This window comes from Melozone crissalis, unplaced genomic scaffold (genome assembly GCF_028551555.1).
Source record: "Melozone crissalis strain CALT ecotype California unplaced genomic scaffold, PUWL_Pcris_2 ptg000026l_1, whole genome shotgun sequence".
Taxonomy (NCBI): Eukaryota; Metazoa; Chordata; class Aves; order Passeriformes; family Passerellidae; genus Melozone; species Melozone crissalis.
Window position 1 is genome coordinate 10,778,512 of NW_026535804.1, and position 23,540 is coordinate 10,802,051.

Consider the following 23,540-nt stretch of genomic DNA (forward strand, 5'->3'; position numbering starts at 1 on the left):
ATATATCACTTTGAGATATCCTGGTGTTTCTTTAAAGAAGTTCTCTTTCTTAATTTTTCATTTTGTCAGTTTTATTTATTCTTAGCATTTTTCTCAATTTCCTTCTGTTTCATTATTTTGTAAGCAAAGATATTTATTTATCTTATCTCAACAAAGGAAGTCTAAACAAATCAGAGGCATATTGGAAATAATTTTCACTTTTCACTTGAAGGTTATACCTGGAATAGATTTGTACTGAGTTGTATACCAGCTCTTTATTTATTTTTCAGGCAAACTGGCAAGCTCAGTGCTTTATGCAATAAATTGTGAAGCTTCATCTGTCTGGGTTAACTGAGAACATTGAGTGTTTCCAATGTTTTTGTTGACTTTATCAGTCCTGTCACTCCTCTGTTTTGATTTTTGGGAATCCAGTGACAAAGATTTTGGACACTGGAGCCACTTTTCCAGCCTCTTGTGAACTAAAGCAGCCCAGGCTAAATGGTCATGAAGTTGGGGGCAGGATTTTTGTGGGGAAGGCAGTGGCTGGGTTTTCAGGAGAAAATCCCTGGAACAGCTTCCAGCAGTTTGTCAGATGAGATAGGTGCTGTAAGATAGCAGAGAACATAGAGAATGGGAAAAAGAAGTTTGGGGTTTTTTCCCCTGAAAATGCATCTTCAAGGATGCATTGGACCTTTGGAATTGTGGGGAAGGCAGTGGCCTGTGGGATAGCTTCCACCAGTTTGTCAGAGATAGGTGCTGTAAGATAACAGAGAACATAGAGAATAGGAAAAAGAAGTTTGTTTCTTTTCCCATGAAAATGCATCTTCAAGGATCAAGGACCAGAAGTTAAGATGAAAAACGAAGAGTGTTTTATGGGTTTATGATTCAAGAAGTCTTATCTTGAGGATGCAGCCTTTTTAAAAAGCTATTTAGGACCTTCATCTTTGTAATCTTTATTTCTGTTTTTCTCCTTTTATTTTGGGAATGAGCACTCCCTTTTACTGCGTGACACAAATTTTGTTTATAAAGATCATCAAGCCATTTATATGGTTTTACTGCACCAGAAGTGTTGGGATCTAGTGATATATTTACATGGAGATAAAATCTGCAGTGCTGATACAGTTAAGTCGTGGTCTGGCTAAAAGGGCTCTGGATTGAAGGTGTTGAAAGCAGCAGATTTACTGTGCTTCTCACTTATCTGGCAGGAGATTATAACTTGAAACAGAGCAAATTGCACGAGGGCTGTGATATGGATTTCCCCCAAGAGGGACCATACAGAGAATGTAGGGAAAGGAATGCAGGGAGGAAAGAAAGTTGTAAAACTCGGGAGGGAGAGTGAATAACACTGGCTGGTGTTAGCATGGAAAAGAGAAGGGAAAGAGCGTTTGAAGATAAGAGTCCCAGCAATTAGGAGATGGTGATCAGTGGGCACTGTCCTGCTGGGGTTGATTTCTTCCTTTTGATTGCCCTGTTCCATAGTGAAGTATTTAAATATATGAAATTCATGCCAAATATGAGCAATAAATAAACCCAATATGGAGACAATATCCTAAAAAAGAACTCTTGTAATTAAACCACTTTAACATTATTGTGTCTTTAGCAACATCATGGATTTTATATTTTTTCCTCATTAAAAAGAAATATTTTTGTTCATATTTTCTGAGGATGGTAAAAAAAAAATCAGTATTGTTCTTTTGTGTAATATATTGAATTAAAAGTGTGTGCTCATGTCTGTGTGTGTCTCTAGAGTTTAAATCTTGGTGGATGGATATAGAAACATCTGTGTATGGAATCAGGAGAGCTGGATGCAGCTCAAGGAACCTCCTTAGATGTGCTGGGGCTGTTTGTGCTTTTTAGTAACAGGAGGAGAGAGGTTTTGATGAACTTTCTGAAGGCACTTGAGTGAGCCCAAAAACTGAGTCTTACAATAACTGGAGCTTCGTGTGTTGGAATTTTTTTTCTTTTTATTCCTCTGTTCTTCCTGTTCTCTTCCTTTGCTGTTCCCCTTCTTTTGTCATCCTGTTCACTGGGGACTGCCCAAGCCATACTCCTGCTCGCAAATATCATGCTGACCTCCAAGGGTAAAGATTGTTAAGGTTTTTAATTCTGGTTTTTAAATCTTGTTAAGATGTAAGAACGTGTGTTGCTTACTGTTCACACAAGTGTGACCCATATGAGGGGGCAAGAAAAGGCAGATATGACATAATTATGCCTTTCATTGTGATTTTCACTTTTCTGTAACTTTTTTTTCTTGTGACAACTTGCTTCTGAGAACACTGTTTTATTTCCCCTTGAAAATATTCCAGGCAGTGACAGCAACTATTTTCTGGTTCATTTGAATTTTCTCCTTTTCTCCACAACCCCTGTGTCTGTTTTGAATGCAGGGTGTGATTTATCTGGAGAATCCAGTTGTAAACTGATTCTCACCACTGAGTAATCGTCCTGAGCAGGAATCTGCTCGTTCATATTTAAAATCACAGCAATCCTGACTGCTGCTAACATAATTCCTGCCTGATTAATGTCCTGCTCCCAAAAACATGTGCAACTTGTCCGTTGTGTTCCTGGTGAGGAAGTCACATCCTGCCTTGCTTTGATAACTCTTCAGAATGTAATGTAATAAACCCCAAACCTTATTTTATTGCTAGACTGGTGTGAGACACACAGTGGATGTCAGGATGAGACATGTTTTCATAAACTGGCTGCTGATTTATAATTCCTGATACCAGTCAGGCTGCTTGTGGAGATCTAGATGTACATGTACAGTTATTTATTTATTTTTTTTGCAATAGTTTGTGAACTATGTCTTTAATTATTGCACATATGGGCTGGAGACATTGAGAAAGATCAAAGGGGTAGGTTAGCAATTCAAACTAGTGTTTTAACCAGTAGAATGTCCAGATGGTTGCCAAGCAGCTGGGAATTAATCTTTTGCTGCATGATTAATCTCTGCCTCAAAGTGTGTCTGTCTTTAAAAAAAAAAGGAAGAAAGTTTGATTTCTTTTTTTTATGTATAGATTCTGATTTTTGATGGAGAAAAGACATTGACTAGAAAAAGTAGGTGCTGTACACTGTTATTTCTACTGGTGAAAAGAAGGTGGGAGTACAGTTTAGTGGCTGCTTTAGATCTTGAAATGAGTATAAAAAGTTCAGTAGCTGCTAAAATGCAGCATTAAAAAAGAGAGGAATAACACTGGGGAGAGGAACTCAGTGTTGGTGACTCTGCATTCAGACTCACTCACTGCACTGGGCCCTGTGCAGAATTCCATGAAATTCTCATGTGCTGCCTTTCATTATATTCATATTTCCCTAAATCCCTCTGAAACCTCTGTGATTTCTGCATGCTCACAGATTCAGCTGCGTTCAGTTCTCAGTGCTGGCAACTGAAGATACAGCTTCTTGCATTTTTGTACTGCCTTTTATAAAATTGCATTGAATACTGCCGTGGCTGAGCTGTCTTAATTTCCAAACATATACTGAACTGTTGTCTTGATTTCCAAACATATACTGAACTGTTTTTGGTCCTTGCTGATGTCAGTGTCTCCCACTGGTGGCAGACATTTGTTCCATGTGGAAGTGGGACCCTGCAAATAAAGCTGTTAAATAACAGGATATGTTGTAGTGCTAATATCCATGTTATGTTCATTGGCCAGAGAAAACATCCTTGAGAGCTCAAATACCATTTCCACTTATTACAGTTGTTGGGATACAGAGCTGGGTGCATTTCTCCTTCTCTCTTCTTCTTCCCACCACCCCCAGCATGGAAATCCATGAGAAATACATTGTTCTTTCTTGAAAGAGCCTAATGACATTTACATATGAATAAGAACAATTGGCCATTCAATTATTTCTCTGTATCAAGCAAGTGTTTATTAATTTCAGTGTCATTTAAAGAGTCAGATTTTCCTTGATGAGGGAAGCTGGGAACATTTGATTTAGCACAAAACCTTAAATTTTAGTAGCTATAAGAATGGGGCAATGTCATATTAATTTTTTAATTAAGTGAATATCTAGTTTCCTATTAAAGAGTAATATGTAAAAATATTGCAACTGGAAATAGAAATTGTATTGTTTTTGAAGAGTAAAGATACAAAGAAGAGTGGATATGTGGTGGGAATTACAAATGTTTGTTAGGTCAAATAATCCAGTCCAGATCATAAACACGGACTTTTGTGGAGGGACCTTTGAATCTGGGCAAAATGCCATGTTTATAAAGGGCCTTTTACATTCTAATTTCTGGCTGTTCCACTTGTTTAATGCTGTTTTTATTTCAGTCCATCTCTGGTTTCCTGAGCTCTTTGCAGCAGAGACTTTCCAAGACATTTATTTCACCTCAGTCATTGCATTGGACGAAAACATTGATGATATTCAATGCTGTAACTGGAGTGGTTAATGATGTATTGTTTCAAAATGTAGCTATAAGTTTGTTTATTTTCTGAAATGGGAAGTGAACAGTATTTTTTTCACATCCTGTAAACTGAATGCAGAGTTTTCAGCTATTCTATTTAAAAATGGAAGATTAGTTCCAATATGATTAAAGTTTACTATTGAAACTTCCTTTCAAATACATTGTTATGAAATATAATTTTTTTCCTGTTTTGCACACCAGTGATTTTCTTTTAAATACTCCGAGTCTTTTTTGTAAAATGTGGAAAGTATTAATATACCTCAAAGCTAATCTTAAAAATTTTTGAGGGTACAGTGTGATACAGAAACGACACAATGAGATCAGACAGCTTGTTAATGATCAAGTGAAATACACTGTTCCAAATTACCTTAGTCTGAAGTCAGTGTGTATTTATAATAAATCTTGACTGTTTTGCAAGTCCAGTCTCTTCTGTCTTGGCCTTCCTGTATGGTTTAAAACGCTGTATAAATTATCAATATTTATTATTTTAACCCTGCATGAGAATATTGAGTAAGCACAATTTGGTAGAAAGTTTGACTTGTTTGTTGATATTTTTGAAGAAACCTTTTTCTTCTGTGGAAATATCAAAGCTTTGTATGCTGTGCACTGATTCCTTTTAGCAGCTGCAGAACACCAAGACAAATAACTTTTGTCGTGTACTGTAAGATATACAAGTCATTGTTCTGCATTGTTAGTTCTTACTTTGAAGTTCTCATTTATTGTTTACATCCTTCTCCCCCTTCCTCGCTTCCTCCCTCCCTCCCCCATTTATTCATAGGCTTGGAAAAAAAAAAAAAAAAAACCTGGCAAGCAACAAGTTCTGTTTTGTCAAATAGCCAAAACCCCCAATCTGATGGATGTTAAAGCTCTGAGATGTCCCCCTGGCCTGAGGGTGAGCCCTGGAATGGAGACAAGTGGGCAGCAGTTCAGTGATTCATGTTGTTAACCCACTCATTGATTTGCTTTTAAATCAGGTATTTCAATATTTCGACAAATTTCTGTAAATGGTGGCAAGATAAATGTTTGTCATGAAAAAAGGAGCGATCACTTTTCCCCCATCCCCTCGAGATTTATGACAGATGAGATTGTGTCAGTTTAAGCCTGACAGTTATTAAATGTTCCTAACACCTGAGCTGTGCTGTGGGATCAGGGCAGTGAAATCCCAAACCCCCATTTTCAGGTAACTATTTGCTGGTTTTGGTGGCATTTTGTTTTTTTAAATGAGGAAGAAAGTGTGACTAGGCACATAAAAGCAGCTCTGTTGCTACCACCCTTCATGGCTTTAAATAACAGGGACAGCACAGATGTTTGACATCAGTATTGTTTACATGGCCTTAGGGTTTAATTGCCTCATTCTCTTTGTGAGGAGGATAAACAATGACAGAAATCCAAAGGAATGATGTTCAGCCAACAGCAATGGCTGCGTTTCATACATAGTTGCAAACTTCCCAACTATAGCTAAATATCTACACTTTTTTTTTCCTTGTCTGAATGGTAACATGCCATAAATTTCATATTCTCTGCTGCCTCCTAACTGGTGATAAAAGATATTAAAACCAACGAGCGCGAGCGCCGTAAATTGCGTTTAATGAAGTGAACGACTTAGAAAAGTTGGTTTTATCTGGTTCCTCCAAAACTTGTGAAGCTCTTTGGTGCTGCTGTAGGTTATTTTGTCTCTTAATATGTGTTTAATAAATAAAGCCAAGCTGAAGTGCGTGGAAGAGCAGCACATGCAGTCACCTAGAGCTGTTCCACAGGAAATTGGGACAAGCTGCGATTTGACATTTGCGATCTGCGGACAGGCTCCACCTCGGTTTGGTGTGGCTTTAATTTGAAAGATATTCCTTGATTGAAATTAGTGTTTAATGATGTGCTTCAGCTTTCAAAGGGACGAGGAGGCATTTCACTCCCAGCTGGGGAGAGCTGAGCCCTTTTGCTTCCACCCCAGCCTTCATGAGATCACTGCACAAAACGTGTTTACATGACTCAATTTTTATCGACGTATGCAGTGAGACTGGGAGTCTGCCTCAGAGAAAGGGTGGGTCAAAAAGCAGATTTGGAAATGAAACCAGTCCTCCAGGCTTTGCTATAGGACACTGTGGTGTTGTCCTCATGTTTGCTGCCAGTTTTCCGCTCAAGAAATTGAGTGTTGGATTTTTAAACCAATATATCATTATTTTTACATCAAATGCTCAAATTAACACATCCAGAAGTTGTGATGAAGATACACGTGGGGTTGGAACTATGGACCATTACAAAATTTAAATGCTCTTGGAGATTATTTATTTTTTTTTTACCAGTTACTCAGTACAAACACAGCTTTCCTCTCAACACTCGCTGAAAACTTCGTGTGCACATCAACTGTTGAATTTCAGACGCTTTAATATGGGACTTCTCACATTTCTTTATATGTAGAGATAAAATTAGAAAATTTTATCTCAAATTGTGGAGCTGAAGATGTGTGAGCAAAGCAATGATTCCTAAAAATTAGGAAAGTTGTGGATGGAGCACATGGAGCAGAAAAGTGCCTGTGGTGCTGAAACTTCATTAAGTTTATACAAGTTGAGGACCTTGAGTACTTTTCAAGGTGTCCCCTTTTTAGCTCTCACCTGATGAGCTGTTGGACTTTGTGATTTTTCACCTATTTTTTATTATTTTATTTCTAATATTCAGAGAAAAGCAACCTACTGTGTTATTACAGTGGTTGCATTCATTAAGGGCTGATTTCTGTATCTTGGACACATTTTTCCAGTTGTTTGGTTGCAATTAGCTCTCCTTTTTGGAAAGCAGTCCCAGAAGTGTGACATTTTAAGAGATGGTTGTTCTGGTGGAAGGGGTGTAATGAATTAATGAGCTAAAATTGGTGGGAACTGGTGCAAGTGTGAGGGTGGTGCTAAGGGGTGGATTAATGAGAAGTGGGAACCAGCTTCAAGTACAGGGAGTTCTGTGTCAGCCTGGGGGAAAACATCCTGTGGCTGAGAACAATCAGGAGCACTTGAAAATATGTATGTCCATCTTTAATCTGAGTGAAATTCTCAATTTTGATTTATTTTTCGTATTATTTCAGTGTGCAGAATAATAAAACCTAGACCAGCTCTTGGCTGATAAAACCACCAAGGATTCATCTTCATAGCCAAGACATTCTGATATTATTAATGAGTTTTAAATGTAATTTGGGTGGATTTAGTAGCTGTGTGAGGGCAGTAGCTGTACCTCAGTCATTCATAAGCTTTTAATGTAATTCAAGTAGATTGGAGTCTCTTTCATATTTAGTTTCTGGTATTTGTGTTGTTATGAGACCTTCATATTTATTTATGGCATGTTCACAAGCTGTCTATCTGGAAGTGGATTACTGTGCTCTTTTTATTAAATCAACACTTATTCATCACCTGGTACTAAGATTTTCTTCTGTAATGTCACTTTGTTGCAGTGATATATGCATATATTTCTTTTCATATATACATATGTGTAGATTTCATGGATAGAAGACACACTTTTATCATAATGCTTATTTTGGGAAGATGAAAGTGTTGGCTGACAGCTGGGAATATGATTTATTTTCTTTGGATTAATTGTCAACCTAATTTTTTTTTTCCTCCTCTATTAATTTACATAAGTCTGTGTGCAAACAGTTGGGAGGTGGATTTCTTTATCTGTGGTGTAATAAGGGGTTGTTGGGTACAACTCATCAGTTGATGAGTTCAGAAAATGGAACCATTTTCTTCTCCTCCATTTTCTCTTCTTGAGGAGCCCTCTGTGTTTCCTGCAGAGGATTGTTGAGTTGAGTTGGGTTTTTGTAGCCCATGTTTTCAAGTCATGAGAACCTTGTGATGTTTTCAAGTCCCAACAAACCTGTAAGACAAATGAGTCATATAAAAAATGAAGAATCTGTGCTGTGTTTAGTGTTGGTCTGTGTGAGATAAAGACTCATGCTTGGGTGGCAACTTTTGATTAGTCAAGGGCATGGAAAATAAAGGCAGAATGAATAATGCTGTTAATTCCTGTGGAGTTTGTGAGTTGGGATATTACAAATCAGGTTCTGAGTTGAGCTAAATAAAAATGTGAGAGCTGGAAGTGGCTGGATGGTGATGGGAGTGCAGTGTTGAGGTGAGGGGACCTCAGCACCTTTCAGAACACCCAAAAGTCAAACACAAAGTTTTCTATTCGCCAAAGACCACTTAGAGACATCTCCTGGAGGGGGTTTGGTGCTCCCTTTCTAAAGTGAGTGGGATCAGAATTTGTCTTCTGGAAAAACTTTCAAGTCCACTTGGCTTTCTGAACAGAGACTGTTAATAAATGTAGGAGTGGAACAGCCTGAGTCTGAACTCAAGGTGTCACTTTTGGTTTCCAGAAAAGCCTGAGAGAGTGAAATTCCTCTCATAGCTGTCCTGAAGACCGCCTTTAACATGCAAGAGATTCAAAAGTACTTGAAAGATGGAAACTTAGATTCTGAGTAAGAATTGGCAGTGTATTTTTGTGTTGGAGGGGTTCAAGTACAGCTTTGAACAAACACAGGCAGAACAGGAAATGTATTTCAGTGATCCAATCCTTAATCCCATCATAAGTCACCTTTAAAAGGAAATGTGTTTATAATGTGAACTCCTTGAATAATAGAAAACAAACAAAAATAAATGTGCATCTGGGCTAAAGGACATTGTTTGTGTAAATGTAACACCTGCCTGAAGAAATGAAAATGAATTTACCAAACTTGGTATATTAACAGAAATATTAAAGTTTTATTCCTAAGTGTTTATTTAAATTAAGGATGATGACTTGTTCTGGGCAGTAGCAGTTGTGCTTGTTGCCAACTAAAACATCCTACAGATCCATTTTTCTGAAGAAATGTTGTAGGATGACATCTTTGGTAACAATTGTATTGAATAAATATGAAAATGCTGAGAAACTGAATATAGATTTTTTCATAAGATTTCTTTGTTGGTGACTTCCCATTGCCTTCTGAAAGACATAAATGAATTATTTAAAAGTTATGAAAAGGTCATTGGTGTAATTTATTCTTTATTTAAATCATGTATCTATTCTGTTTTGCTTTTAAAGCTGGAAATGAAAATGAAAATAGCAGAAGGTAAATTTCATGAAGAAAAACTGAAATTACAACAGAAGCACGATGCTGATGTTCAAAAGGTAGGAAGTGTTTGTACTTTTTTCCAAAAGCAGTGTATTAAACAATAATAGAGACTATGATTATCATAAATATTTATCAGTTGTTTAGCTCCTTCACAATTGCAATTAATGTTCAGTGGAAGTCAAATTGTAGGTAACAGTTGGCATTAACTGAGAGGAATGCAGAATATTTTACTTAGGAAGGGGAAAGCACTTGCAGAAAGGAGATGAAAATACAAGGCAATTTGTTTGTTAGAACAAGACAACCTATTTTACCAGCATAACAACTTCTGTGGGAAATCATAAACTCGTGATTTTTCTGGTAGAGAGAAAACATTTGTGTTAGAGAAAAATGTGAACAAAATTAATTTTTCATGGACAAAATGCAAAATATAACAGTAGGAAAACCCAGGGATATATCACATGTATTCAGGCTCACCCAGCAGCAGTGCTTGCTGCCCTGCCTCTGTTTTGGACAGGATTTTGCTGAGCTGGGGCAGAGGCAGGTCACCAATCACCCCTTGATTTCCGTTACTGCATTTTGAAGTTTGTGCGCTGAATTCTCGCGGCACTGACACGGCACCAGCTCTCCGGGTTTGTCTTTACCGTGTCACACCACACCCCTCCTGGGAGGATCACACCCACTCAGACCATGCTGTGACCTTCAATCCCACGTTTTAGGGGTGGGGTGAAGTCCTGGGAGATGCCAGGTGCCCCTGGCAGGGCTCTGATCCCGATCATGGTCCCGCTGTAAGCTCGGCATCGCTCGGTGCCTCTGCTTTGTTTCCTAAAACTGAGTCACAGCCTTGGAGGAAGCTGGTTGACACAACTCTGTGACACATCAAAGCCTCCTGAGAGGATGTTAATATTTGGTCAGGTGCATATTTGGCTCATCTGTTCTCAAGGCCTTGGAGCAGAAGCAGTGAGCAAAGCTGGGAGTCTAAAGGAAACAGCTTTGTGAGAATAAGAAATAGTTTAAATGCTTTCTCATCCCTTGAGTTGTCATCCCTTCGTAATTGATGTTAGAATTCCGTCTTTTGAAGTCGTTTAATAACGTTGGATATTTTAGAAAAGGTTAAATAGTGTCGTATTAATCTTTAAAGACACAAAACGTTTATTGCAGATGGAGTAATATTGTTTTAAGATGAAAGCTTCTGTTTGATAAGAGATTTGGGGCACTGTTATAAAATTTCTGCGACTTTAATCTTTATCTTAAACACAAAGTTTAAATTAAAATACTATCTCAAAGTGTGCAAATATTCAAGCTTTTTTATTTCCAAACTCAGCCTGTACAGAAATGTGGGTGTAGTTACCCTCCTATACTTGCTCTGTTCCACTCCATTGTTCCTTAGGATCCATGTGAGGAATTTCAATTGGTGAAGCACAAAAGACTGTAATGAAGTTCACCAACTTATTTAAATATTTCTTGAATCTGCAGAGAATTTTAGATGCTTTTAAATACTATTAGACAACATAAGTATGGAAATCTTTTCTGTTTGCAGCAATAGCAGCATGAAACTTCCAAACTCAACAAAAGCAGCACTGGGTTTGCCCAGCTTTAAAGGAAAACCAAAAAAACTCACCTTAAAACATGAAACTCCTTTTTTAATCTGCTTTTCCTACATTTGTCTAAACCAGTTCTTTGTTTATGGTTTGGCAGTTGTAGCTGGAAAAATGATTTAGGTTCAATCACTTAATCCTACATGACCCGAGGACTTCTTGCAGACCAGGTATCTTATGCACTGGTTGTAGTTTGGAATGTTGTGGACTTACATTAAAATATTCTGAGTTTTCTCTGCAGATTTTGGATAGAAAGAATGAAGAAATAGATGTGCTGAAGTCCAACTACCTAAAGAAACAAAAAGAGTCTGAGGATATGATAAGAAAGCTGGAGAAAAAAGGTGATTTTTATTCTCATGGTGGTCTTCTGTGTGGTGGTATTGTGCTGCATTCTCTTGTGGCTGTGGGCTTGCGTGTTCCCTCTGCAGACATCCCTTTCTTCATCATTTGTAGCTCTTGATTTAATTTTTTCCTTTGGATTCTGAGATTCTTGTCCAGTTGTCTCTGCTGTTCCATCCCAAGTGTTCCAAGAGCCTGTGATCCATTACACTGAACACAGGTTTTATGAGCGTCACCAAAAAAAGTTTCTTTGATGCCACTGAAATATTTTGGCCACTTCTTTCCATTTTTTTTTGGAATCTCTGGCTCAAAGTTCATTTTTTTTATACATTCAGTACATTTTAATCAAACCACAGCGGGTTATTTTTAAGACTATTGTGGCAGGAGATTTCAAACATGAATATTCTTGAGCGTGTCACGAGTACAAAACTCACCCTCAGAGTGGCTTGTCAGCACTTTTTCAGTGTTAGTTTCTTTCAGAATTCCTTGGAGTCCATTTTCACTATGGACTAAACCACACTGGAAAATAATACAGGAGTTTGGTAGTCTATGGACAAACAGGAAGAGTGTTCCATGTATTTTGTTTCCTGCTTCTTGGGAAAGTAATTTGTCCAACAAGGGATGTAGGGCTTCTCTCTGTGGGCTGGTGGTTGCTCTTGGCTGGAACAGGTTGAAATGGAGTTGCCCACAATGTTCCAGCTAATGAAAATTCTCAAAACAAAGTGGAAGTGTGAATATGGACCCCCTTTTCCCACTAATGGTGATGCCATAACTTGCAATTCAAGTTAGGTAACTTTATTTTCATGTATGTCTTGGGCATTCAACCTTCACAAGAACCTTTTCTCTTTAAGATGCTCATAAAATCAGGTTAAAATAACTATTTTCTTGAGGTTATGCAGAGTTTTGCTGATGTATATTTACTCCTTCAGGAAGGAAAAGTCTCTTTGAAATATTCTGTAAACAAAGTAGAAAAGAGAGAACACCTTGTAATGATGCAGAATTTAAGTGCTACAACTTAAAGCAGCACATCCTTTAAGTATTTAAGAGCTAAAAACCAGTTGGAAAACTGACATAAACTGGTTGTATCTACTGCCAACACTGAAAAATCCCAAATTTCTTGAATGGTTGTTTATTTTTTTCCCATTTTTAACAGTTCAGACCCTTGTTCGTGAGTCCCAAGTTGTGAGAGAAGCCAAAGAGCAGCAGATTGCAGAGCTGAGGAAGATGTGTGAGCAAAGCAATGATTGCCTGAACAATGAGTGGGAGAAAAGGGTAATGAACAATGCTTCCCTCCTTTGAGAGACTCCTGCAGTGTTTATCTGGGATAATACATTTTGCCACTCAAAAAATAAATATACAGAATATGTTTTAGGGGTGTTTTTTGTGCTGATTTTATTTTTTCCTGAAGTAATCAGGACTCTTTTTGCTGGTGCTTTTGCACCCAGCTGGTCACCCTGTTCCTGGGGTTCATCTGGCCTCCTGGCAAGCCTCTGGATCTGTTAGGGAAGTGTTTATTTCTGGTTGACCTGACATGGAATTTTAATCTGGATAAACCTGCTGCTACCTGCTGTCACGGTGATTCCTTTGAACTCTTAGTCTTGCAATGGGTCATGAATTCTTCAATGTATTTTTATTTATTGTTCAACTCAAGACAGCAGCAGAACAAAGGGAAGAGCATGTTTATTGTGAGACAGTGGTGTCACTTCTGTCCAGATTATTGTCAGCATTTGTCTTGCTTCCCCCTCTCAGGAGAGAGAGGGTCACAGAAAGGACAAACCCACCTCCATTCATGAAGTTTGCTCGACAATTTAATTTTTTTGCAGCCCTGCAAGTAGAAATGAAGTTGGATTTAATTCTTGCCTTCTTAAAGGCAACTCATAATCATAAATGATAAATTGTCCTTTGTGATGGAGATCTTGAGGCTCCAATGTTGGGCGTTTTTTTTTTGTTTGGGTTTTTTTTTTCCATGGAATCCCAGACTGGTTTGGGTTGGAAGGGACTTCAGAGCTCATCCAGTGCCACCCCCTGCCATGGGGACAACAAAACAAACATAAAACCCCAGGGTGTCCCAAGCCCTGTCCCACCTGGCCTTTAACACTTCCAGGGATGGGCAGCCACATTTTTTTTTTTATTTTAGAGACAAAATTTTCAGAGAGGACAGAAGTGTGAATACCTGGGCTTTTCACTGATTCTACTCACATGTTATAATAATTTAACGCTTCTCAATGCTAGCTGTAGCTGCCATTTGTCACTCTGTGCCCTTTTTTGCGGTGCAGCTCCACGATGCTGTGGCTGAGATGGAGAAGGAGAAGTTCAACATCCGGAAGAAGCACACGGAGGACATGCAGGAGCTGCTGGAGGAGACCAACGCCCGGCTGGCCAAGATGGAGGAGGAGTATTTGCAGCAGACACAGTCAACTGTAGGTTGGGTTGTGAGCCTCTTACAGGCGTCTCTTAAAATGTTAAATTCCATTTTGTTTGTGTTCAGGTGGACTGGAAGTGCTCAAGGCCAGGTTGGATGGTGTTGTATGTGCAGAGATCCCCGTGGCTGGGAGGAATGATGAATTTGACTCTATGTTCTCAGAAGGCTAATTTATTATTTTATAATACTATATTATATTAAAGAATACTATGCTAACTAAAGAATACAGAAAAGATACTTACAGAAAAGATAATAATGGAAACTTGTGACTCTCTCCAGAGCCCTGACACAGCTTGGCCCTGATTGGCCAATGAGTCAAAACAATTCACACCAAAATCCAATAAAACAATCACCCGTGGGTAAACAATCTCCAAACACATTCCACACATGAGCACAACACAGGAGAAGCAAATGAGATAAGAATTGTTTTCCTTTTCTCTGAAGCTTCTCAGCTTCCCAGGAGAAAATCCTGGGTGAAGGGATTTTTCCAGAGAATGTGAATGCCACAGGAAGGAGCTTGGAGCAACCTGGGATGGTGGAAGATGTCCCTGCCCATGGCAGGGCTGGAATCAGGTGGTTTTTAAGGTCCCTCTCAGCCCAAACCATTCCATGATTCTGTTATTCGTGCATTTACATCCTTCCTTTCAATACTGCAATTGTTCTCTCCTGGGAGAGGGCACTGTCCTGGCAGCCAGTCCAACCAAGGATTTTATTCCCCAGATAAAATTAATCAAGGTACAGCCCTTCAATCAATGTTGCGCTGATATCTTAGAATCAGTCCTTAATTACAAATATTTGACTTAAGTTAGCAGAACTTCTGTCTTTGCAGGTTTATAGATCATTTATATATTACATCTATTTTCATAGAAACATGATTTTTTACTCACCCACCTCCTCTTTGACTGAGCAAATACTTCTGTTAGATGAAAGATGACATTAAAAGGATTTTAAAATAAGTATTGATTATTCTAATTTATTGAATTTCTTTTTTAGAGTAATTATAAGCATGTAATTAGGTATAATCTGGATTTTGTGCCTGTTATATAAATGATGCAAAAAGCAAAAAAATTAACAAGTAACCTCAAAAAAGCATCCTGTACTTTTCATCAGGATGAAGTACGAGGAAAATTGAATAAGTGAAAAGACAATGTCAAACAAAATTTATTCCTTTATTAATGAATGTTGAATTTAAAAATTAACATTCAGATCATGTCATAGGTAACAGTAAATACAGAGAAAAATGGACACAGTCTGTCAGCAAGATGGAATTTAAGAACCATCAAAACTAGACAGATCTTGCCGAGCAGCTTCTGATTTAATAATTAAACAAGGTAGAGTTCAAGGCAGGGCTTAAGATGAAAGACTAGACTGTCACTGGAAATTAGTTTTCTTTTTTTCTCTCTCTTCTTTCTCTCTCCTGATTTTTAAATTTTTTTTTTCTGTTGGTATTTCAGAGTTTCCCTGTTCAGAGTTTCATGTTGTCAGGAATGCCAGTGCTGTTAGCGAGTGGAATTGGCTGAATAATTTCATTAATGCCATAGAGCTGATAAGAAGGGGTTTGTACCCTGAACAAGGATGAACTTCCTTGAGGGACATGGGGCCAGCCAGGAATTATATTCAGTGGTATATTAAAAATTACTCCTTTTTTAATTATTAAAAAAAAAAAGAAACATAAAACCCCAGAAAACCACAAAACAACCAAAAAACCCAAGTCTCCAAAGCAAACAACCCTCTGGCCCCAGAAAACCAAACCCATACCGAGCAGCTTGGCACAGATGGAGAATTTTGCTGTGCTGTGGCTGTGACATCTCTGTGGGCGCTGGCCAGAGCTCAGGGGACCATTCAGGTGATGTCCCTGTGGGAGGTTCTTGCACTGGTCAGGTTCTGTCACCTCCAGTGACAGGGCAGGGGCTGCACAGGGCACATAGTTGGGGTTTTATTTTATTTTATGAGTGGGTGAAATTTCTGTTCCACTTCCCTCATCTTCAGGCCTTTGTTAATATGAAAATAACTCTGATATCTACTCTGGGTCTGATTTTCTGAGCCCGGCCTCCTGAGGAATTCTTCCCTCATTTCCCTGCATATTACCATACATTTATGGAAGAATGGGAAGGCCTAGAGCAGTCTCATGCTACCTGTCTGTCCTTATTCTGTTCATTTTTACATTTGTTTATATCATGAGATGAAGTTCCAGGAAAAAGATACAACTTCTGAGAGATGCTTGTAATTTACTGAAAGTTATTGCAATGAGCTTTCTGGAAAGTCTAAAAATGCTTTGTATATATTATCATCCATTGTGGTTTTCCATTGAAATACTGTTTTCTCTCCCATTTGAAAGGATTTGTAATTTAGAAATCAGTTGCATATGCTGTTCTGTGTAAGGGAGATGTCACTTTGAGGGGGAGTAAACACCCACATTTTGAAGATATATTTATTTTTATATAATGTATAAAAATTTACTGTCATGATTGATGACAGCTTTGCCATTGTAACTCTTGTGTCTCTGCATCATCAGAGAACCTCGTTGCTCAAGGCTACTGAACAACAACTGGGGTATTCCCTCATTGAGTCTGGGCTTTTTTCTCAATAATTCTCTATTTTAGAATGAGACAGTCCAAAAGCTGGGGGCCCGTGTGCAGCAGTTGACTGTTGAGGCTGAAAATAGCAATTTGCAACGTCAGAAATTATCTCAGGAGAAGACTGAGACAGAACTGCGCTACCAGGAGGTCTGCTCCCAGCTTCAGGAGCTGACAGAAAGGTAATTCAATCACAATTAGTAGTTAAACTTGTAAAAATATGGAATTTCCAGAAGCAAACATTATTAATTTTGTTCCAGGAACACACTGAATGGCATTTGACATTAGAAAGCTCTCTTGAAAATATATTAATTGGTGTCAAACTCATTTAAAGTGACCCAAACAACCACCTTGAGGAGTGTCTTACCTTTCCATTATTTATGAGCAGCTCATTCTGTGACAAGAGCACGTGGCAGACGTGCAGACTCCGTGGAATTGATACTGAGCAGGTAAAATGCCAAAATCTGAAAGCAATTTCCATATTCTGTTTGCTTGCTCCGTGTAGGTACAAGTTGCTTCAGAAAGACAAGGACCAGATTATGCAGGAATACAAGGAGAACCTTCAGCAACTACAAAGTAAATTTGAGGTTGATAGAGATTTTCTGAAGCAGGAACAAGCTCAGGTATGCTGCCAGGTGTAACAGGCAGGAAAATGGGGTTTATTTCTTAAGTCTTCTCCTCACTATCAATGTGATGCTTATGAATAAATCCAAGGAATTGCTCAGTTCCCCAAGTTAGTCCTGACTGTAAGTTTAAATAAAATTGGGATTTAATTTTTTATTCCCAAATTTGACTGAAAACTCATCTGAAGTTGGTTGGTCATTCTGGTGTGTGTGTATTTCTACAGTTGATTCAGATAAGATACAATTAATATCCTGATTTTATTTGTGCTCCTGTAAAAATTCTAGATACACCCTTGAAGACTTAATGTTTTCATAAAGCCTCTTCCATGACAGAAAATATTTTTTCCAGAGAAACGTAGTCCTGCAGGCCTCATAGTATTGAACACTGTGTTAAAAATTTATGTGTTTAAGGAAACAATTTTATATTTTGCAAGTGTAGGTTTCACCCAAAATGTAATAACTCTGGTTTGGTTATGGAAAAGCATCTGTCAGGTTGATATCTACCAATATGCATAGGTACAGAGATGGTACATATTTAAAGTGATTTTAAAGTCAAATAATTGTAGAAAAGACTCGTTTTAAATACCATTTATTAATCCATAGAGCCATAGGACAAGTGGGGTGTTTATTTCCTGAAATATTTGGTGTTTATTTCCTGAAATGCTCTGAGCTTTGATGATACTTTACTCCATTTCATTTACAAAGTATTTTTCTTTCTACCAATTTTTAGTCGATTTTAGTAGGGATTTTTTATTATTATTTTTGTGTTGTTGTTTCCATTTCTAAGCTCATCAGAGGGCCCAAACTGATACAGAGCCATAAACTCATAGAGGTTTTTTCTCCCAAGTTGATAATTTTTCCAGGTTTTGGAAACTTTAGAGAAATAAATTGAAAAATGCAAAAGAGCTAATGAGGAGTCCAAGACAAAAATTGCTTTTTCTGTTAAATCCAAGCAGACATGTGATGTGATTGCAGAATTACGCCGTGAAACGGCTCTGCTGAAACAACAATTGCAAGATGCTGAACATCAAAGGAAGCAACAGCTGAGGGTGAGCCCTGACTTTCTTTCTCAGAAATGACCAACTCTTTTTACTTTATTTCATGATTTAAATGTTTAGATATCATCTTTAAATATACTTCTGTATAATGTGCTTACTTGTTTCTGTTTTATGAATGGAAATACATGAAATTTCACGTATGGTTAAAGGTTGATTTAAAAAGTGTGGCTAAAAGAGAGGTAAAAGCAGAATTTTCACAGAATTTTTCTGTAGTTCAAATGTTAAATAAGAGTATAAATCTCTATTGGTGTATTACAAAGAAGCCTGACAAAGAATGATGAATATCTTTTTTTTTTCTCATAAACTGTAAACATTTTTAAAGTTTCAAAATTGTTTTTAATTTGCACTGTTTAATAGTTCAGTTCAATAGTCTGTCTTCCTGTAGGCATTTAAATTAATCCTTGTATCTCAGGGTAATGAGTTCCACATCTGTATCATGTAGCAGTCCTGGTTGAGTTTTGGCATCTACTTTTCTTCCAACGTCTTTCATTTCACAGTTGATATAGTACAGAATGGCATTTTAATAGCTCAGGAGAACAAGTTGCTGTTTCTCTTTAGCAAACATGAATCATGACTTTGGAGATAGTTGTGTTATTTGGTGTTGGTTAAATTCTCTTCTATGTCAGAGAATTTTTTCATGGTGATACAAAGTGGGTTTTTATTTTGTTATGAACTGTTCTATATGATAGCTAATGTCTGTGTTTGATGAATGCTCTGAAATGGAAGAAAAATGGGAATTTTTAATTTAGAGTACACATCTTTTCCTCTGCAGGAGCAAGAATACAAGGTTCAGCAGGACAAGCTTCGCATGCAGCGTGTGTATGAGAAACAGGTAATACTTCCAGGAAAATCTCCCATCTTCTGCACAATTTTGTTCTGTGCAGGACTTAAAGGTTGAAATTTTGAAACCTCCAAATGGTAAATTTAGGAATCCAAGCACTTCACAAGGTTTGGAAAAATAAATGCACAAAATCAAGTAAGATTTTAAGCACAGCTGTTTAAGGACAGGGATATCACCTCTGATTTAGGAACCTGTTGCGAGGGGATGGAGGCTGGGATGGCATTCCCAAAAAAGCACCCCTGGAAGCCTGTCCCGTGTGTGTACACTGCTCATGGTGGCAGCTGCTGTTATTGAAAGGAAAATGAGCTGAATGAAACCCGGCCTGACCTCTGCCAGTGCTCATGTGTTCTCCCACACTCCTTTTCCCCCAGGGTATCTCCATTCCATCCTTCCCCACGTGTTCTCTAGATATTGTCAACAGGCATCGTTTTTACAGCAGAAACTTCAAGTAAAAAATGTAATTTTCATCAGAAACACTTCATCTTAAAGCACTTTGCAAATCCTGCCTGCTCTTTTAGACTCAGAACATCAATAGGCTTCAAATTAAACTTCAATTTTAGTGACATTATATGTGCAACTCATGTGCAACCAGAGGGTGCCTTAGATGCCTGTTTAATTGAAAGGATGTGTTACTCAAACATGTCATTGCCAAATGTGGCAAATTTATAACATAAAATAATGGATTGTGATCCCAGCTACTTGTCACTTGGTAATAGCACTTGTGACATGAATTGTAGAGAGGTTTTGGTTTGAGTTAGTTCCTTCTGCTGACTTGAAGTCAAAACATTCTTTGTTCCAGGATCTGCCTTGGTTTAAACCTAGCTTACATTTGTCTTTTTAGTCAAATCTTGGGTTTTATAAATGTTGAACTCAAGAGAAATCCAGCATTGGAGTGATTTGCAGGCCAAAATAAAAATACATTGGCACAATTTGACTGAGGTTTGAGAATCTTTGGGGAGAAAGCTCCCAAGCATGGGCTGAGAGTGTCAGCAGTGGCTCCAACCAGTGAGCCCAGGGAGGGAAGTTGGAATTCTGCATCAGCAGACAAGGAAGCAGAGCCTTTCTTTTTATAGATAACTTGACAGCAGTTGGTTCATAAATTCTGCTGTAACTGTTTTCAAACTCAAATCTTTGAGAAAGGATGAGAAGAAAAACACCAGTGAATAATCTATGGGTACAAATCCATAAGCCAGGATGGATTGGCCCATAAAATACTAAAACAAGTACAGGAATCATGAAGTCTCTGCTGCAATCTGTTCACTTAAAAACCTTCCCATTATCTAATAATCTTTATGAGTCTGCAGTGGCTGCTGCCTCTGAGGATACTTAAACATCAAACAAATCATAGGTAGGAACCTTAAATGTCACTGTTTGATTAAATGTGCTTATCTGCTGGATCAGGAACCAGTTAGGCTAAATGGCTTTACAAGCCAAGGAAACACCTGCTTTTTATAAATAATCCACTGCTTGTTTTGCAAACATGCAGCTCAGCATCAGCAGAGTGACAGATTATTCCTGACAGCCATTCCCAAGCCACCTGTTGAATATATAGAATTTTACCAGGTTTGGCAGTGGCTTCTTCATTCTCTAATAGACAGCTCATGGATTTGGAGGCTCTTGGAACCCAACTAAGAGTTCCTGGAGTGAACACCTCCATGGAACTGCTCCCAGCAGAGAACCTCTGGATTTGTTTTTTCACTGGCCTACACACTTAGTAAAACATGTTTTTCTTTATTTTTAAAAAATATTTCATTTCATTTATTTCATTTAATTTCATTTTTTATCTTTTCCCTTTTCCCTTTTCCCTTTTCCCTTTTCCCTTCCTTCCCCTTCCCCTTTTTTTGTATTTCTTTTCATTACAAATGACTGTAGGTGGATAAAGGATTTCCTGTATGTCCCATCCCCACATTGTTCCTTAAGCAATTCTAAAGCAATACAACTCTTGAATTATGTACAAACTCTTGGACTTCACCTGTCCTTGGCAAAAAACCTTAGAAAAACTTGTGGTTTGGACCTCACCTGGGAAGTTGCCAAATTCAAGGGATTTTGTAACTATTTTTAGGATTATTATTGCAAATTGTTCTATTATTATTATTCTTTAGTAGGTTTATCTATTTATGTTTGATATTTTTTATTGTAAGAACTGATCAGAAGTGATTCACTTTAGGTGGTCACAAATTTGCAACTCAGAGAATACAGGCCACTATTTTAGGCAGTTTCCTATCTGCTTTTCTGTACTTACATAAATAAAATCTAGTTCCTTTTTTATGTAATTGCTGATTTTTTTTATTCTAGACAGTAATATTCACTTTGAGAAGGAAAATAGCTCATTGGCTACATTCCATACTTCATCTCTCTGTTAATCTCTGCTTTTGCATTTCACATGATTTTAGAAATCCCTGCATGGTTGTCTGGATCAGTGGAAAAGGAACATGCAAATAAATAGTTTTTAGAATTTAAAGTAACATTGATTTATTTTAACTCAGACACTGTTTCGGCTAAAATATTTGGCGTTTTTTTCTTTAAATGGCAGATTAATGGCATTAAGAATGATCTGGATAAAGAAAAGGGGAATGCTCAAAAGAAAATTTGCCACCTGGAGCAGGTTCTGAGGTAATGTGCAATAATTCTTGAACCACCCCTGGTATTTGTAAATATTTATTTATTAATATTTGTTTATTAAATAAGCTTATGCTTTATCTCATCTAACTGCCCTCCTATAGTTTTTTCCTGTTTTAAAGCTGCACCTTCAGAGTTCTAATCAACCAGAAAAATGAAAAAACTAAAGTAAGAACCAACTCACCCAAATTTGTTGACTTTTAAGTGGTAGGAATAAAATATAATTAATGAGAATTAATTAAAATAAATAGAGTTAATGATGTCAGCTAGTCTTGGCCTCTCAAATAAATGGGCCCAGGTTCAATTCAGAGTTTATTCATAGGAAGCAAATAATAAAAACTAAAGACTTGTTGCTTTGGGCCCTTCTAGAAAATGGAATAAATTTGAAAGGTGTGTTAAAATATATTAAAAATATATTTAAAATATACTCAAAATATATTTTAATTTAGTAGATGATGCTTCTGATTTTATATTTTATGTTTAATATCCACAAATTACAAGTCTAATGCAGATTTTTTTCTCTTTGATACAACTCTTCTATGTGGGAGTGTTTGTTCTTCATGTGGATCTAAAGCTGGGAGAAATGCTCTGTGGCAAAACCAGTTTTCCTTAACTAACTTGGAACAGGTTTTTTTGCTGACTTTGTCCATGAACAATCAGGATGCACCAAGTTTGATGTTTTCTGAGCAAGGGAGTGGTTTATGTACAGCAGATGCACATAGGACAAGATCAACTCTTGCTATGCTCCTTCCATTTTTGATTATGTAAATTATTCTTTCCATGTGTTAATCCAGTTAAAAGTCAAAGCTGTGGAAGTAATTTCTAGGGGAAGCAGATTATTCTGAAACAAACCAGAAGTTATTTGCTGAAAGTATTCAGTTTAATATCACAATGTACCTTATCTAGGCTGGGAGAGGCAAGTAAAGATACTTTCATTCCATAAAAGTGACAGGGCTGAAGTCTGTATTTCTTTATTTCTATAATCTCTGAGGTATTTGGCATAAATAGAGACTATCTTAAATCACTGCAGACATTAATAAAAACTCCAGCTTTTAATCTTTAAATTCTTTACATTGGCTATTATTTATAATTTTGGGGAGGTTGAACTGTTATCAACTGCACTTAATCTTTTCGTATTTTACCATCTGATTTGTTGATAATGAAGCCGCATTAATTTTCTTCCACATCTTTCAAATAATGTGTCAGTTTGCACTTACTTATGTTAATAAAACCAGTCTGGCTTTGCAGGGTTGGTCCCCACGTGGGCGCAGAGGGAATTCTCTCCAGGCAGGATCTGGGAGCTGCTGGGGATTTGGAACTGAGGAGCTGAGGACATCCTCAGTTATTTCAGATATTCCTTGGCTGGATTTAAGCTTTAGGTGTAGCTTGGAGTTGGAGTCAGGATTTGAAAGATTCAATTTTAAAGCGTTGGTGATGCTCCAAGGGCCATGAATTAGAGCAATGTTGGCAGAGCTCAGCCCCAGCCTTGGACTCTTGTGGGTCAATCTTTGGCCAAAACTGGGCTTGGGTCAGCTCCTGGGATTGGAGAGCCCTGGGGGCTGTTCAAAGGCTAAAAATCATCTGTTTCCCCCACAGCAAGTGGGGCAATTAATTATAGATTAATACCTGTATGGTTCTGTATGTATATACCTATATGTGCCTATATGGTTTTCAAAGTGTCTCCTAGTACAGGCTGCTTCTACTCCTGTAGATCCCCTTTAAATGAAAATATTCTTTAATATATTTTTCCCAGGGTCACTTCCGTGTCCTATGGCACTTGGTTTCTCTTAAGTTTTTTTCTTTTAATTTAATATTTTTTTTAAATTCGGATTGTTGAAAATAATGTAGAGATGTCTAATATTAAACCTTTTATACCTCTCCCAGCTGAAATGCAAAATATTTATTTGTGGAGGCAGTTTACTCTAATAAAACTCTATACTACAGCTCTTTTGATTGTTTTATAGAAAGAGTTTCGGGCTAATTGTAAGATTAATAAG

At 37.5% G+C, this 23,540-nt stretch overlaps 1 protein-coding gene across 2 annotated transcripts in view; it reads left to right on the forward strand.

The window, feature by feature from the left end:
• Positions 1-23,540, forward strand: part of CEP112 (centrosomal protein 112) — a 164,255-nt gene that overhangs the window by 21,154 nt on the left and 119,561 nt on the right. For both annotated transcript variants that reach the window (XM_054278782.1, XM_054278783.1), the window contains exons 9-17: positions 9,440-9,526; positions 11,307-11,406; positions 12,558-12,676; positions 13,681-13,824; positions 16,430-16,584; positions 16,908-17,025; positions 17,982-18,074; positions 18,856-18,915; positions 21,458-21,537. In XM_054278782.1, coding sequence (XP_054134757.1) covers positions 9,440-9,526; positions 11,307-11,406; positions 12,558-12,676; positions 13,681-13,824; positions 16,430-16,584; positions 16,908-17,025; positions 17,982-18,074; positions 18,856-18,915; positions 21,458-21,537 — 956 coding nt within the window. The remainder of the gene's footprint in view (positions 1-9,439; positions 9,527-11,306; positions 11,407-12,557; positions 12,677-13,680; positions 13,825-16,429; positions 16,585-16,907; positions 17,026-17,981; positions 18,075-18,855; positions 18,916-21,457; positions 21,538-23,540) is intronic.